The sequence below is a fragment of the Somniosus microcephalus genome, chromosome 3, assembly GCF_052327205.1.
Source record: "Somniosus microcephalus isolate GS21.2 chromosome 3, FLI_Smic_1.0, whole genome shotgun sequence".
NCBI lineage: Eukaryota > Metazoa > Chordata > Chondrichthyes > Squaliformes > Somniosidae > Somniosus > Somniosus microcephalus.
The window spans coordinates 328,049,213-328,064,706 of NC_140989.1; the positions used below are offsets into that span (position 1 = coordinate 328,049,213).

The 15,494-nt window shown below is 42.0% G+C and overlaps 1 protein-coding gene across 5 annotated transcripts in view; it reads right to left on the bottom strand.

Annotated features, from left to right (window-relative positions):
* Window positions 1–15,494, bottom strand: part of eif2b3 (eukaryotic translation initiation factor 2B, subunit 3 gamma) — a 156,701-nt gene that overhangs the window by 32,349 nt on the left and 108,858 nt on the right. For all 5 annotated transcript variants that reach the window (XM_085983128.1, XM_085983130.1, XM_085983129.1 and 2 more), the window contains exons 9-10: window positions 9,156–9,233; window positions 3,389–3,537 (exon numbers count right to left, since the gene is read on the bottom strand). In XM_085983128.1, coding sequence (XP_085839254.1) covers window positions 3,389–3,537; window positions 9,156–9,233 — 227 coding nt within the window. The remainder of the gene's footprint in view (window positions 1–3,388; window positions 3,538–9,155; window positions 9,234–15,494) is intronic.

Below are 15,494 nucleotides of genomic sequence, written 5' to 3' on the forward strand. Positions count from 1 at the left end.
ACGTGTACATATAGGTACAAATAGTAGACTTGGAAAGTCGCAAGCTGATTACCTTGTCCTTCACTAGTTCAGCATTTGACTATTCAGCAGCAGGCTTAATTTGATGTTTTACTATTATCTAAACTAAGCTGAAAATAGATACATATGATACTCTAATCACGTTCAGGGCTGTCACGGAATACCCAAATCTTCTGATTGGTTTTAAAACAGCAATATCACAACCATTTTTTTTACCCCCACAGTTCGTTATTCGTACATTTGGGTGCGTACATTATGCAATGGCTGCTTCACATTTATAAGACTTGGATTTATCTCAATGATACAGGCAGAATTGCACACTTTGGTAGGAAGGATGGACTCAGCAGCAGGTAGCTGATAAAAGTGAACTAGATTGCAATACTTTGTCATGTTATTCATTAATGGGCCAGATTCAAGACTCTTCAGCTTGAGGAAAGGAACACTGAATAAATTATAACTGGTGCAAGCCTTAGTCAAATCTTTACCGAACTGCATTGTGTGCCCTTTACTAGCTTTTGCCATATATAACCAATGGTGCATTTGGTAAGGAACATTCCAAAGGATTGTTGTTTGGTGTCTAACACTTCATTTTGAATCTGTGATAGTCTGTCATAATGGTGAAATACTATCAGGTGGTAGCACCTTCACCTGAGTCAGAAGGTCATGGATTCAATCTGAACTCCAGAGACTAGAACACAATCTAGGCTGACACTTCAGTTCAGTACTGACGGAGTGCTGCACTGTTGGAAGTGCTATATTTTGGATCAGGCATTAAACTGAGGCCCCATCTGCCCTCTCAGGTGGATGTAAAAGGTCTCATGGCACTATCTGAAGAAGAGCAGGGGAGTTCTCCCGGTGTCATGGCCAACGTTTATCCTTCAACAGTCACCACTAAAACAGATTATCTGGTCATTTATCTCATGGCTGTTTGTGGGACCTTGCTGGGCGCAAATTGGCTGCTACTTTTCCTTACATTACAACAGTGACTATATTTACTACTTAAACAGCAGCAAAATACTGCGAATGTAGGAAATCTGAAATATAAAGAAAAATTGCTGGAAAACACTCAGCCGGTCAGGCAGCATCTGTGGAGAGAAAAACAGAGTTGACCTTTCAGGTCAATGACTTCTGATGAAAGGTCATCGACCTGAAACGTTAATTCTGTTCCTCTCTCCACAGATGCTGCCTGACCCGCTGAGTGGTTCCAACATTTTCTGTTTTTATTTCAAAAGTACTCCATTGGCTGTGAAGTACTTTGGGACATCCTGAGGTCGTGAAAGGCACTATCAGTAGAATCTGAAGCAAAGGCGGCTAAATGGAGTTGAGGTACAGGTCAGCCACGATCTAACTACAGGAAACTCTTTTTTATCCGGCACCGATGGGACCGGCATGGTGCTGGTTGATCAAAAAGTCCGGATTACAGAGAGGTATACTTACCAAGGTACGAGAGGCCCGTACATGGCCACAGGTGCAGGAGTCCCGGTTACACGGCACTTGTGCAGGAGTCCCGGTTACACGGCCACAGATCCAGGAACCCCGGTTACACGGCCACAGATCCAGGAACCCCGGTTACATGGCCACTAATATATAGTAAAACTTCCCTGAACCTACTCCTGAATTTTACCGGTTAAGAGAGATTTCCGGATATTTAGGTGCCGGTTAAAAGAGAGTTTCCTGTAAATGGTGGAACATGCTCAAGGATTGAACTACTGTTCCTATAAATGTGAGTTTTCTCTTTCTTTAATAGTGGAACAAAAAAGCTGCTTTATTTTTTAGCAATATTATCAGCAAACACTTTTGGCACATCTTGATTATTTCCTGATTATTCATCTGCATCATCGACTAAGTTGGAAGACACTGAATTCTGCTCCTGAGCACCATCACTTTTATTCTCCAATTCTCCTCAAATGGTGGCATGAACCATCCACACTTCTTCGTGGCAGAAAGGTAAAATTAAAAATGGACCTTTCCCACCTGAAAGTGGAAAGCAAATTCCTATTGAATGGAATGGAAATTCCTTGTTTCATAAATAGTGCAGAAATTATTCACTCTGCTTGGGACATCACAACGTTAGAATAGCCTCTGTGGGTCAAGAGCAAAGGTGCGTATGGGCATCACTAGCAATGCGAGAACCCGGCTAATCATCAAGAAACCCTTACTATTCCTTTTCCTTTTGGGTCTCAAAAGGGCATTCCAGCTTCCTATTATGCCATCAGACTGAATGTGTACATTTATTCATTGAAGTTTGATTATTCTAAACTATACTTGTTTCTCTTAGCCCAATGTAATCATTTCTGTCCTGTCATTCCTGTAACCAAACTGCTATTTTTCTATTTTGTTTTTACCATAACCACTGATGAATATACATTGTAAAGATACATCATAACCTAGAAAACTATCAAAAGCTGGCCAGCAGTTTAAAAAAAGCTGACAGTGCACAAAAATCTGACAACTTCAAAACAACCATGAATATAAACCTATGAAATGTGAAAGGAAGTAATTATACTGAAAGTGCAGTGGGACATCAGCTTGTAACTTAAGCTATAGGTATACTTTTACTCATATTGTTGGGGTGGGTGGGGAAAGAGGCTGGACAACAGAATTATAAGAAAGCCTGAAAATGATATGGGCAAAAAAATTATCTTCTAAGAGGTTGTGATAGCAGGGACATAGCCATGCTTTCCCACTCACCAGAAGTTTTAATTTTTGACACTTAATTTTGCACTTTCTACCATTTTGAATTCTACAATGAACGTGGGATCTGCATTTTATTCCTCTGAAAATGGAAAAAACATTAGCTCAATTTTATTGAAAACAACTTTCTATTTTACTATTTTGGGAATTCATTATTTTTCTTTATATTTTAAGATAGTTTTTCTCACAGTAGCCACAGATAATCTGCTACTTGGTCAATTTTCTTCTTTAAAAAATGCCTAATATCAGATAGAGGAGTCAATTTGGTCTGTTTGAGTCTAAGTCAGGGCTATAAATAGTAAGTGTGGAATTATGCACGGTACCTTTCAAATGCTGCCAACTGGCAGTGTGCTTCTAAGGAACAGGGGAGGGGTGGAGGGGGTGAGTGTTGTGACAGATCCTTATTTTTTTCCACCCCTACAGCCATTACACAGGGCAAGAATACAACATCCTCAGTGCTGGTGGCTACATTATAGCAGAAGCTAAATACATGGAGCAAGATCTGTTGTTTATTCAGAAGATGACGAGGGTGGCTGTGGAACAGGATAAATAATGCAATTAATTTTTTCAAGCTAAATTTTGTGAAGCACGGTGTGGTATGATAGCAGATTTAAACCATGACATTTTTAAAACCAGTATTCAGATATTTTCTTCACATTGGTGCAACCTCACTCACCCTTCTTCGATAGTGACATTGTGCATAATTATGGAATTGGCAATTTTTACTTTCTCTTTGACTGTGCAGGAGGCCCCGATGATTGACCGCTTGATAGAGGTCTTCTCTGCCACTTTAGTCAAATTGCCAATCATACTGTCAGCACCAACCTGTGTGGAGAAAAAATACATAATGTAAAGTACAAATGTATGTCTGAGTTGCTACATAATCCCAGGTATTATAAAGGATATATTTATGCATTTACTGATTAGTTCCAGGCCCTTGCTGGCTCCCAATGTTTTAGTCATATGCAGCCTATGAGCAAATATTTTTGAATGAAAAAGCCCTCTCCTTTTAAAGACAGTATGGTATTTAGCTCTAAATGATCACAAACAGGCGATGGAAGTCATTCATGACACATGGTGCTATGGTCAGAGCTGCTCCAGTTATGTCCCTGCAGGAGCTTTTCACTTTAGGTTCTTTCAAATAAGCAGATTGTAAACAGATTGCAATGCATTTTTACAAAGCAATTTTCCAGAGTTCTCCTCTCTCCCTGAAAACAACTGTGTACAATTGTCTTGCATCTTTTCTTCTAAGGTAAATAATGAGGAAACTGAACGATCAAGTGCTGATTTTCCAAGCATCTGCCTGAAGTGTGGAGCCTAAATAGAATCATAGAATGGTTACAGCACGGAAGGCGGCCATGCGGCCCGTGCCGGCTCTCTGCCATGTCCAAGTCATTAATATATTTCAAGAAAAGCAGTGGTCCGAGATCCAACCCCTGGGGAATACCACTGTATACCTTCCTCCAGTCCGAAAAACAACCGCTCACCACTACTCTGTTTCCTATCACTTAGCCAATTCCGTATCCATGCAGCCACTGTCCCTTTTATGCCATGTTCTGACTTCAGGTGAGGCTCCACATAGGGCCTGCACTGTACCCATACAAATGTCATTTTTGAGTTTTAGTTCCTGCTGATGCTTTATTATTCTTAGTTACTGCTGGGATTAAAATTGCAATGTACAAATAATGAGGGTCAGTAGTCCTTTGGGGATTCCGAACATACTGCGTAATTCAGATGAGGAAGAGAAGTTCATGAGGGGCCAACAAATGCAGGTGCAATGACAAGAAATGTTTCATCCACATTCATCACTATCCTGGGATCTGCATTTATAGAACCCCTTCACACCTACCTGGGCATATCCAGGAGGACAGTTGTCTTTGCCACCTCCACTCCATAAGTGAGACTGTGACAGAGTAGTACCAGCTGCTGCAGGATGACCTACAGACAACATATGGCACAGGGACAGCTCTTCCCATACAAGGGAAAGTTATCATAGCATAAAGTTTTCATACTATTGCATCTTCTAATTCACCACATGGCACATCTACCACATCAGATAGTTTGCAGTGCACACCCGTATGAAACAACTGGCAAATGCTATGTTTTCAAAGAGTAAAAGCTTCATTCCTGTGGAAAAAAGGCATCAGCTGGACAGAATGCAGTTTTCACGAGTGGCCATCAATGCTCATTAGTTAGAAAGCAGCCACAATATCTCCACTACAGCAATCTACAGTACCCACATCAACAGAAGAAGCAACACTGGGAAATAGTTCTTAGGAGAGTAGGAGTATGTATCAATGGCAGCTGACCCCACTGAGGGACTTGCCTGCCTTTGGTGTCCCTTCTGCAGCAAAAGGAGCAGTGAAATGTCTCGACTGCACCAATGCAAACAATTGGTGAATCTGTCACCAAAATTTGCCTTTTAAGAGCCACCATTTTGGCAGACTTTCACTCCCTAACCAACTGTGCTACAAGCCAAGCTCTCCGGGAAAGCTGTTCATGTGCCAGTAAACCTATTCAAAGGCCTAGAAATTGGGTTGGGGCGCCAAAGTGGCGCAAAAGTCGGCAGAACGCAGGATTTAGCGCAGCGATCGGAGTGATACCGATCGCCAGAAATTCAGTTTCAGTGCCCCTCGAGAGAGACAGGGCGAGGCTTGAGGCGCTCCGTGTCCCTCTTAGGGCGCTGAAACGGATTATCGCAGCGCAACGTGCCGCAGCGCCACATGCTGCGGCACGGCACGCTGCGGTACTGCAGGCCTTCCTCCCACTGTTAAGGGGGAGGTGCCTGCAACAGCGCGAGCCCCGATCGCGAGTGCTGGCAAATGAGCCCGGCACCAAGGAGAAGTGCTGGGCTCTCGGGAAACAGCCGGCAATGCTGGGGGGGGGGGGGGGGGGGGGGAGGTTAGGAGGCCGGGGACGGAGGTGCTGGCAGGCGGCCGCCCCGCACCTCCACCTTAACTTGCGCCGCTGCCGGCACAGTAAGGCCCCGTGAACCGGGCAGCGAGCGGCGCAACTGCAGCGATGGCGGCGCAGCGCAAATGCCCAACGCCACCATTAGCACCCCTACTGAAGATCGCCGCAGACGCAGCCAGTGACGCTACAGCCACTGACTGCCTCTTTAGGCGCTAACAGGTGGCGCTACTCACCCAATTTCTCCCCCAAAATGTTTTGCCACAGTGCGCCATGAACTCCCAGCATAGTCAAGTCTGCACCATGGGCTAACGCAAGCCCATTTTTGATGGACATGGAAAACCCAGGCTTTAATGTGAGAGATACAGTGTGAAATCACAAAATGTACAGAAGCTGTAGTATAGAGATAAAGCAGGGCAGAAAAGTTAGCAGACAAAAATAAGTGAGGTTGGTTGAAGTGAGGGAGAGAGAGATGCAAAATAGAGTCAGAGAAACAGTAAAATTGAGGGGAAGAATGCTTTCTGTACTTTTTAGAATGTGGTTTTGGAGAAGAGGGTAATCAAATTGAATAGTTTGTGCACACTTGTGAAAATACTGAGGATTATGGATGGCTCTTCTGTAAAAACAATTACACATGCCAGGATTACATATAACATTAATAGAAGTACTATTTCTGAATTACAGTCTTGAAAAGTAACTAGCGAAATTGTGAAAATTACATTGATGCTTGTGATCCTTTCAAGTTCTTTCAAATGCATTAACAACTTCACAGAAAAGTGAAAAATAGATAGCGTTATAAAATATTTAACTATTCTACGATCTAAATGAACAGGAGGAATAGGCTTATAATAAACCAGGAGGTCTGTCTGAAGCTGCCTGCCCGTAATTACAACCTACCGTACTCCAGTGCATCCTCTATTGCCTAACCCTGGCTGTGTGTGGGCTGATGGGTTACTTACTATAGTCAATGTTTGTTTTGTCCAGCTGAGCAATGCTTCTGGTGTTAAGATACACAAAGCCCACCCAGGGTTTTGAAAAGCAGCCCATCCTCCCCTTCTTATGTGGGATTGATGCATCTAAGGACAGGAAGTTCCTGTTACAAGTCTAGTTCCAAATATTTTCCTCATTTCTTTATCCAGAAAGTCCTCCCATAACAGCATCCGTACAAATAAAATGGGACAAAAAAATAATTTGCAACACAGAAAATGATTGGAACAGAAATGTTTTATACATCATTAAGTTACCACCACTTAAAGAGGAAAGCAAAAGGACAGTAATTGCTTTAGAAAATCCTCAGTCATCTACCATTAGTTTCTGGCTCAAGTATTATCACTCAGCTGGATAGATAGATGAAACTGCCCTTACTGTGTGTCCTCTATTGTGGCACAGCAAATTGGTGCATTAAGACCTATGGACACGAGCCTTTAATTCCTCACAGAAAGATTCTCAACCTACCTATATAAACCAGGTGAGACCCACAAAGGAAGGTGGGGAAAAACAAACAAAAAACAAACAGTCATCTTAGAAAGCTCTTTCTGACTTCTTATCACACAATTACAGAGCAGCCCTGGAACAGTTCACGGACATTCCTCCAGGAGAGGAATCGTGCACTGTATACAAAATCTAAAAGTACAAAAATATAATTAAAATGGCAACAGATAGATAATAAATTTCAATCACATGCCCTTTAAGTTTCTTTACACCTGCCAGACTGGAGGATGGTAGACAGCGGTGTTCCCCAAGGGTCAGTGATGGGGCCACTGCTTTTTATATATATATGACCTGGATATTGGAATACAGAGTAGAATTTCTAAATTTGCCGTGACACCAAACTTGGGGGGTGTGGCAAACAGTGAGGATGATACCAATCGACTGCAACAGGACATAGAATGGCTAGCAGAATGGGCAGACAAGTGGCAGATGGAATTTAATACACAGAGAAGTGTGAGGGTGAAGCATTTTGGCAGAAGGAACAGGGAGAGGCAATATACACTTAATGGCACAGTTTTAAAGAGCGTGCAGGGACAAAGGGACCTGGGAGTTAATGTGCATAGGTCCCTGAAGGTGGCAGGCCATATTGAGAGAGTGGTTAGCAAAGCATATGGGATCTTGGGCTTCATAAATAGAGGTATTGAGTGCAAAAGTAGAGAAATTATGCTGAACCTTTATAAAGTGCTGGTTAAGCCACAACTGGAGTATTGTGTCCAGTTCTGGTCACCACGCTTTAGGAAGGATGTGAAGGCCCTTGAGAGGGTGCAGAGGTGATTTACCAGAATGGTTCCGGGGATGGGGGATCTTAGTTACAAGGACAGGTTGGAGAAGCTGGATTTGTTTTCATTAGAGCAAAGGAGGTTGAGGGGTGATTTGATAGAGGTGTACAAGATTATGATGGGTTCGGATAGGCTAGATGGGGAAAGGCTGTTCCCACTAGTTGATGGCACAAGGACTAGGGGACACAGATTTAAGGTTTTGGGCAAGAGATACAGGGGGGATGCGAGGAAAAACTTTATTATGCAGTGAGTGGTGAGGACCTGGAACTTGCTGCTGACGGAAGTGGTGGAAGCAGAGCCACTCAATGTTTTCAAGGGGAGACTGGATAGGCACTTGAGGGAAATAAACTTGCAGGGCTACGGGGATAGAGCGGGGGAATGGGACTGACTGGATTTCTCTCGAGAGCCGGAACGGACCTGATGGGCCGAATGGCCTCCTTCTGTGCCGTTATGACTATGACCAACAAAAACCAGAGGTTATAAAACAATTAACAAAGAAGCCATTCAGATCATGTTAGCTATCGCATTCAAGTAGCACCATAGGATGAAATACAGATCAGAATCCTTTCCATTCTGGGATTTTGATTAGATGGGCTGTACCCTTGGCTAGTGTTCAGATTTCTGGATTTAAATGCTACCCAACCAGCATTCAATTGGAAAGGAATCCTGTGTTGTTCCCCACTGTGCTATTTGTTAATGGAGTTGTAACTGATGTGGTCAAAGCGAATATAGAGGCAAAATATGGTGGCTGTCTGCAGAGGAGGGGAAATTATATTTAATTAAAAACTCCTCCTTAAGATAAGTGACTGTTGTAGAGGTAATTTTACAAAATCATTCTCCTGGTGTGCAGTCTCAAGAGCCAGGTGCACAAGTTGGGAATTTGGTCGGAAATCGCCCCCGTGATTTTCATTAAAACTAATGGATGAAAAATCATGGGAAGAGTGTGTCCAAAGTCCTGAAGTCAAGGCTCTATGCTGTGAGCACCATTTAGTTAAATGACCCCTTATGTACCTACTTTACTTTTTCAGGTTAGGTAACTATTTGAAATTGAAAAGCACAAATAACTTCTCCTTTAAGCACCTAACTTCAGATGTTGTTTATTTTTTCTGCTTATTATGAATCAAGTAGAGGCAAGTGTATGCTTGCTACAGTAGGAGGCCCACTAGTCAATGGATTCTGAATAACTTGGATACAATAGAATGGACTGTGTTCAGTTAGAAGGCACAAGGTTCACTGACATTATTTGTACTGCTCACTACTCACCATATATCTGTCAGTGATTTGTGCCGAAGGGTGGATTAGTGATTCTTCTTGGGATAAAGCAGACAGGAACTTAGGAACCTGGAAGATAAAAACAAGAACAGGCTATCCACCACTGTATAGGTTATATATTGTGTGGAAAAAAAGAAAATAATTGAACTGCACTCATCGGTTTTTCCACAGAGAATGAACATAGGATATTGTATGATTGTTTTTGCCTAGTGATACACTCGCTGCTCCTACTGGACAGAAAAAGTGCATTATTCATCATCAGTGTCACAGATCTGACTGATTTACAGTTAATATAGTACTTTAAGGCTGAAGGTTCAAATTCAATGAAACAGGACTGAACTATGCTGGTAAATTTCAGATGTGCAGCTTCCTTTTCATCACTGAAACAACTGCTTTCCAAGATGTACCACATGTGACCATGTCAGAAGAAGCTACCATATATATTCCAAAATCAAAATGATTTGCATATAACCTGACAGTATTCTTCACATCTGTCTTGCTGTAATTTTACTACATTTATATAGTCCCTTTCACAACCTCAGGATGTCCCAAAGCGCTTCACAGCCATGAAATACCTTTAAAGTGTAGTCACTGTTGTAATGTAGGGAAAAGCAGCAGACAATTTTCACATGGCAAGGTTCCACAAACAGCAAAGAGGAAAATGACCAGATACTCTATTTTAATGCTGATTGCTAAGGGATAAATGTTGTCGAGGACACCCGGACAACTCCCCTCCCCTTTTTCAGATAGTGCCATGAAATGTTTTATATCCACCCGAGAGGGCAGACAGGACCTCGCTTTAACGTCTCGTCCAAAAAAGGCCACCTCCAACAGTGCAGCACTTCATCGGTACTGAATTGAAGGGTCGGTCAAGATTACGTGCCCAAGTCTCTGGAGTGAGGCTTGAACCCACAACCTTCTGACTCTGAGGCAAGAATGCTACCACTGATGCAAGGCTGACACCTATAGTGTATACTCTATATAGAACAGTGTAGAGTCCACAGAGAATAGCAGATGCTATGGGGTAATTACAAAACAATAATCTCATCCACGAGTTCAGGGATTGAGATTGACTGTTTGATGCCCAGGATTAGATTACAACAACTAGCATTTAAATAGATCCTTTAACACAGAAAATTGTCCCATGGCATTGCACAGGTGTAATGAGCAAAAGGAGGAATTATTAGAAGACGTGACCAAAAACTTTGGTGGGGGGAGTAATGACTGCAGTTTTGAAAAGGAGGGGTCAGTAACTGAGGAGAAGATACTATTTACAATGGGGCCATGAATGGAAGTTAGATGGTCAGCAGTTTAGTGGGAATTGATAGAAGGTGGTGGGTCTTATGGACAAGATGAGCTCAGATTGGGGATAAAGGGAGATAGAAGAGAAAAAAAGAGAAAGACGTGGGATCAGGACTAAGGTAGGGGGAACCCTGGAGGGAGATTTGGCTTGGTGGGCAAGGGTATAGTGGGGAAGGAGTAGAGGCAGATGAATGGATGGTCTCAATCTTAGGAGTCCATGAGCTTCTCACACTTATTGTTGGAGATGAGGGTGGAGGGGACACAGGAGAGGGGTTTAAGGAGTCAGTCAGTGGTGGAGAAAAGAACCCTGGGGTCACCTTTGCTGTTCTGAATGATCCTGGAGCAGTGGGCTGTTTTGGGAGAGGAGAGCGAGACATTATAACGCTTGATAGTCCAGTCAGATCTGGTGATGGCTATCTAAACCAGTTTAAAATCATACCCATGTATATGTTAATTATAAATTACAGAGTGGAGCTTATTATGCCTGATCAGATGTCACTTTGTCTTTTCTGCTTTGGTAAAGAGATAGCAATAACCAGTGTACTTCTTGCAACTGAGACGCTGAAGGATAAGTAATTGTGACAAAATCATTGCTAATTTATTAACTGCTAATCCAGTTAATTATAAAGAAATAGTGCCGTTATTAGGAAATAATGCAATTAAACAATGGTTTGTTATTTAGTAATTTACTGGTCAGTACCAGTCATGATGCCCTAAACTTCGAAATCACACACCATTATTAACTCTTTACTGATATCAGAGCCACTTTACAATAGGCAGCAAGCACTGTATAATAGTAATGAAAGTAAAAAATAATGTTATTAACTTAGAAACATTAGACTATTATGTAAAGAATAACACATTCTTGGTGGTTTCCCACCCTGGGTTCAAGATGTCTTCAAAAATATTTAACTGAATTGCTATTATAACTCACTGTCAGCTGCCTGTTATAACATTGTTCATTAGTCTTAGGGGGGAAAAATATCATGCTTGCATGAAGGAAAAGCATGTGTTGAGGAAAAACTGAAATGAAAAAGGGAAGTACTTAAGTATACTAAAAATGAAAAATACCTTTATAACAGGTCAAACAGACCTCCAGTGCAGAGTGCTGGATACATCTAGGCATCATGTTTCAAACAAAAAGTTAATAAGCAGCCAGCTGTACTTATGAACTGTGTCATTTGTAAGCATTAATTTATCTGCAATATATTGTTATTTAGACAGTACAAAGACATTCTTATTGCAGGTGGTTGTCTCCATCACAAAGGTACTACATGTCAACAAGTCTTTTGACTGCAGTACTCATTTTCCTTTGCTATAGTCACATCTTTCCACTCAAATGGTTTCTCCAACCTTCCAAGTATAAAAGATAGGTGGGATTATTGGTTCAGAGCAGTTAAAAGTTTGGTGTGATTGCTTTTAAAGGAGGTCAGTTATACCTAATACAGGTACAAACATATTTCTTACTTGAGATTTAAATCAAGATTTGTACCCTATGTTTCTGCAGTGAAGTATGGCTTATAATAAATGCTTTAACTAAGTTCTTTGCTTGAAATTTGCACCTGACCAACTGGAGGTATAAATAAATAACACTTGCATTTAAATAGTGTCCTTCATGTCAAAATGCCTTAAATCCTTTCATACAATGAATTGCTTTATATACAACAAATTATTTTAAACCACATTGCGATCGTAAGCAAGATAGGTTTACCAGAGTTCAGGCAAAAGTGAATTTGCTTGTTTATTTAATTTAAAACCAGACAACATTTTTGCCCCATCCAATTCATGTATCTATTGAAAATGATCCGTATTTAACCAGTATTTGATAGGCAGAGAGCAGGAGAATTTAATTTTTAAGCAGCTTTAAAAATAAATATATATAGGTTTCCTTATGTTAGCGAGTGGTGGTGTCAAAGGGGCAGGAACTAGTCAAGTTACCATCAAGGCAGCCCTGTACATTGGAAAATGTAGTAGTGTGGTCATACTGGGCAGCCATGTCACTCTCTTGTTAGTCAGTAAGAAAGAAGATGAAATAGATGGCACTGCTGACCGATGCTGCAGTCAGTTGGTTTATAAACCTGTGAGCAGCACATTGGCTGATAGTTTAGATGATGCTTATTTAAACTGGAAAGAGGTTGAGCTAAAAGGGTTGAGTGCACAGATAACTTTCCTTAGCAGTGCCAGCCCTATGGTGCAGGGTGTCTGCAGGTGTTCTTGCAGCAGATGGCATGGTCAAACATCGTCTCCCTGCTGACGAGAAGTCTATTGAAGCCACTTCCCACAGTCATTGTGAGGTAGGTGTATTGGGATCTTCAGATTAGTGGTCTTCTGATTAACATGTCATGCCCTACACTATCTTGTACCACTTAAATCATGAAATATTATGATTGGGGTGTGGTACAAACATCCCCAGCATTAAGGTAACAGTGGCTTGCCAAAGTTGCATGCAGTGGCTTCTCCTCATCTGTGGCCTGTGAATCATCAGTGCTGCCTTGTCAAGCTCTATTCAGCTGCATCCTCTGAGATGTATGTACCTGTGCTAAAGTTGGTGAGAGGAATGAAGAGTGTTGTCTTGTCCTGATCCACTGGCAGGCTGCTGTTCCAGGCCTTCCATAGGTAATGTTACATTGCTGTCTACAAGTGACACCTTTCAATGGAGCTTGGATTGTAAGACATTAACTGCATATGTTGCTTATATGTTGTGTGCATGTCTATGTGAGCGTGAGTAAGAAGGTGACAAGACACAAGAACTTGGTGGCACTGGCCCATAGCTTCGAGAAAGCTTCTCTTACCATCTCTCCACCGCCCCCCCATGCTCTTATAGGCAAGGTTATCCAAGGTGGCAGCCTCGAAGCTTGTCAATGGCTTCTAATTTAAAAACCTTCATCCTGTTCAGGTCTGTTCCTGTGTATTATTTGCCACCTAGTAGTCGACATATAAGCTGAAGGACTGTGAGTACAGTGATAGCCGCATACCAAAGTTGTTCATTTTGGGTGTCATTGAGCGGCATGCATCATGCAGCTGGGCTATGCTACAGTACTTTAACGTTTGAAGTCCTTTGAAGATGCAAGTATTCCAAGTTAAATTACAGCTACAAAGTATGCCCTATGGGTGTGCACGGCTAGCAATAAAATAGCTGTAAAGTTGTGCGAGGGCTTGGCAAGGGTCAGCAGTAAACATGCACCAGGTTGTTTGGCAACACTCCAGCATACCTAGGGAGGCAATGTATGTGGCAAATAGAATTTAGTCTTATCTTGGCAGCTTCATTACTGAGTGCCATCTTCCAAGTCTGTTCCCAGGTTTAATAGGTTGAGTTTAGCTGCCATCTTCTGCTAGGCATACTGCCCTGCTGTACTCTGGTGAGGGCACACTGGAGCAGCAAACAGAGTAACTATCTATGCACCTCCACGTCGCCAGCCATCAAACATAGAAATAATAGAAATTACAGCAGAGGCGGCCATTCAGCCCGTTGTGCCTGTGCTAGCTTCTCACTAGAGTACAATCCCTATCAAAAACAATTTCCTTTTAAATATGGTGTCTGCCTCAACACTGACATGTGGTAAAGCATTCTATGTTCTAATAATAGTCCTTCGTTCTTCTAGTAATAATCTTGAAATCTAGCGCTCGTTACTGATTCACAACGAAAAGGAAAAAACTTTTCACTATTTATCCTCTCAAATCTTTTGTAATTTTCAAAACCTCTGTCACATCCCTCGTTAATTTAACTGTTCCAGTGGAAAACCAATTTCTGTAGCCGTAACTTCTCATTCCTGGTGGCATTTTAGTGATTCATCTCTTTATCCTTTTCATGGCTCTAATGTCCTTCCTATAATGGAGTGCTCAGAACTACATGCAATACTCAAATCTTTGCCTTGCCAACATCTTGTACAAATTCAACATTACCTCCTGGTTTTATGTTCAGTGCCCAGAATTTCATTTGGCCTTTTATGGCCTTTTCTAGTTACATCTGTAAAGACTGATATAATTTCACCCCATGGTCTCTCTGTTCCACTACTCTGTTAAAAATCATACATCATTCAGGAGTTTATTTCTTTTCACTGCTTTAAAAAAAATATATATTGGCCCGGAATTTGCGGTTGGGATGACGGCATTCTGCCTTTGAAACTGACCACAACCTTGGGATTTGGCACATGTGCAGGCGCATACAGAAATTCCGAAGTTGCGGACGGTCAATGACGGCTCCGAAACTGGCTGCACTGTGCCAACCCCGCCCACCACAGCGCCGGCAATCAGTGAAATGTCGTAAATCATTGAAACGCACGAAAACTTCGGCTCTTCCGCTGTAAGTATGCTGTTAAATTCTCCACTAAAAGTTAGACCCAAAGGGATTAGGGGTAACTGAGGTTTTAACAGCATATTGACTGGTAAAACAATCGTTAAGGGCGTGGAAAACTAATTTTAATTTTGTGCAGTGTGAAAATTTGTCCATTAGAAACTTTAAAAAAAAAAATGTATACATCTTTATTTCAGGTTTGTCTTTTCTCCATGTCATAGAGTCATAGAGTTACACAGCACAGAAAGAGGCCCTTCGGCCCATCGCGTCCACACCGGCCATCAAGCCCTGTCTAATCTAATCCCATTTTCCAGCATTTGGTCCGTAGCCTTGTATGCTATGGCATTTCAAGTGCTCATCCAAATGCTTCTTGAATGTTGTGAGGGTTCCTGCCTCTACCACCCTTTCAGGCAGTGAGTTCCAGATTCCAATCACCCGCTGGGTGAAAAAGTTCTTCCTCAAATCCCCTCTAAACCTCCTGCCCCTTACCTTGAATCTATGCCCCCTTGTTATTGACCCCTTTACTAAGGGGAAAAGTTCCTTTCTATCCACCCTATCTATGCCCCTCATAATTTTGTATACCTCAATCAGGTCCCCCCTCAGCCTTCTCTGCTCCAAGGAAAACAACCCCAGCCTGTCCAGTCTTTCTTCATAGCTGAAGCGCTCCAGCTCAGGTAACATCCTGGTAAATCTCCTCTGCACCCTCTCCAAAGCAATCACATCCTTCCTATAGT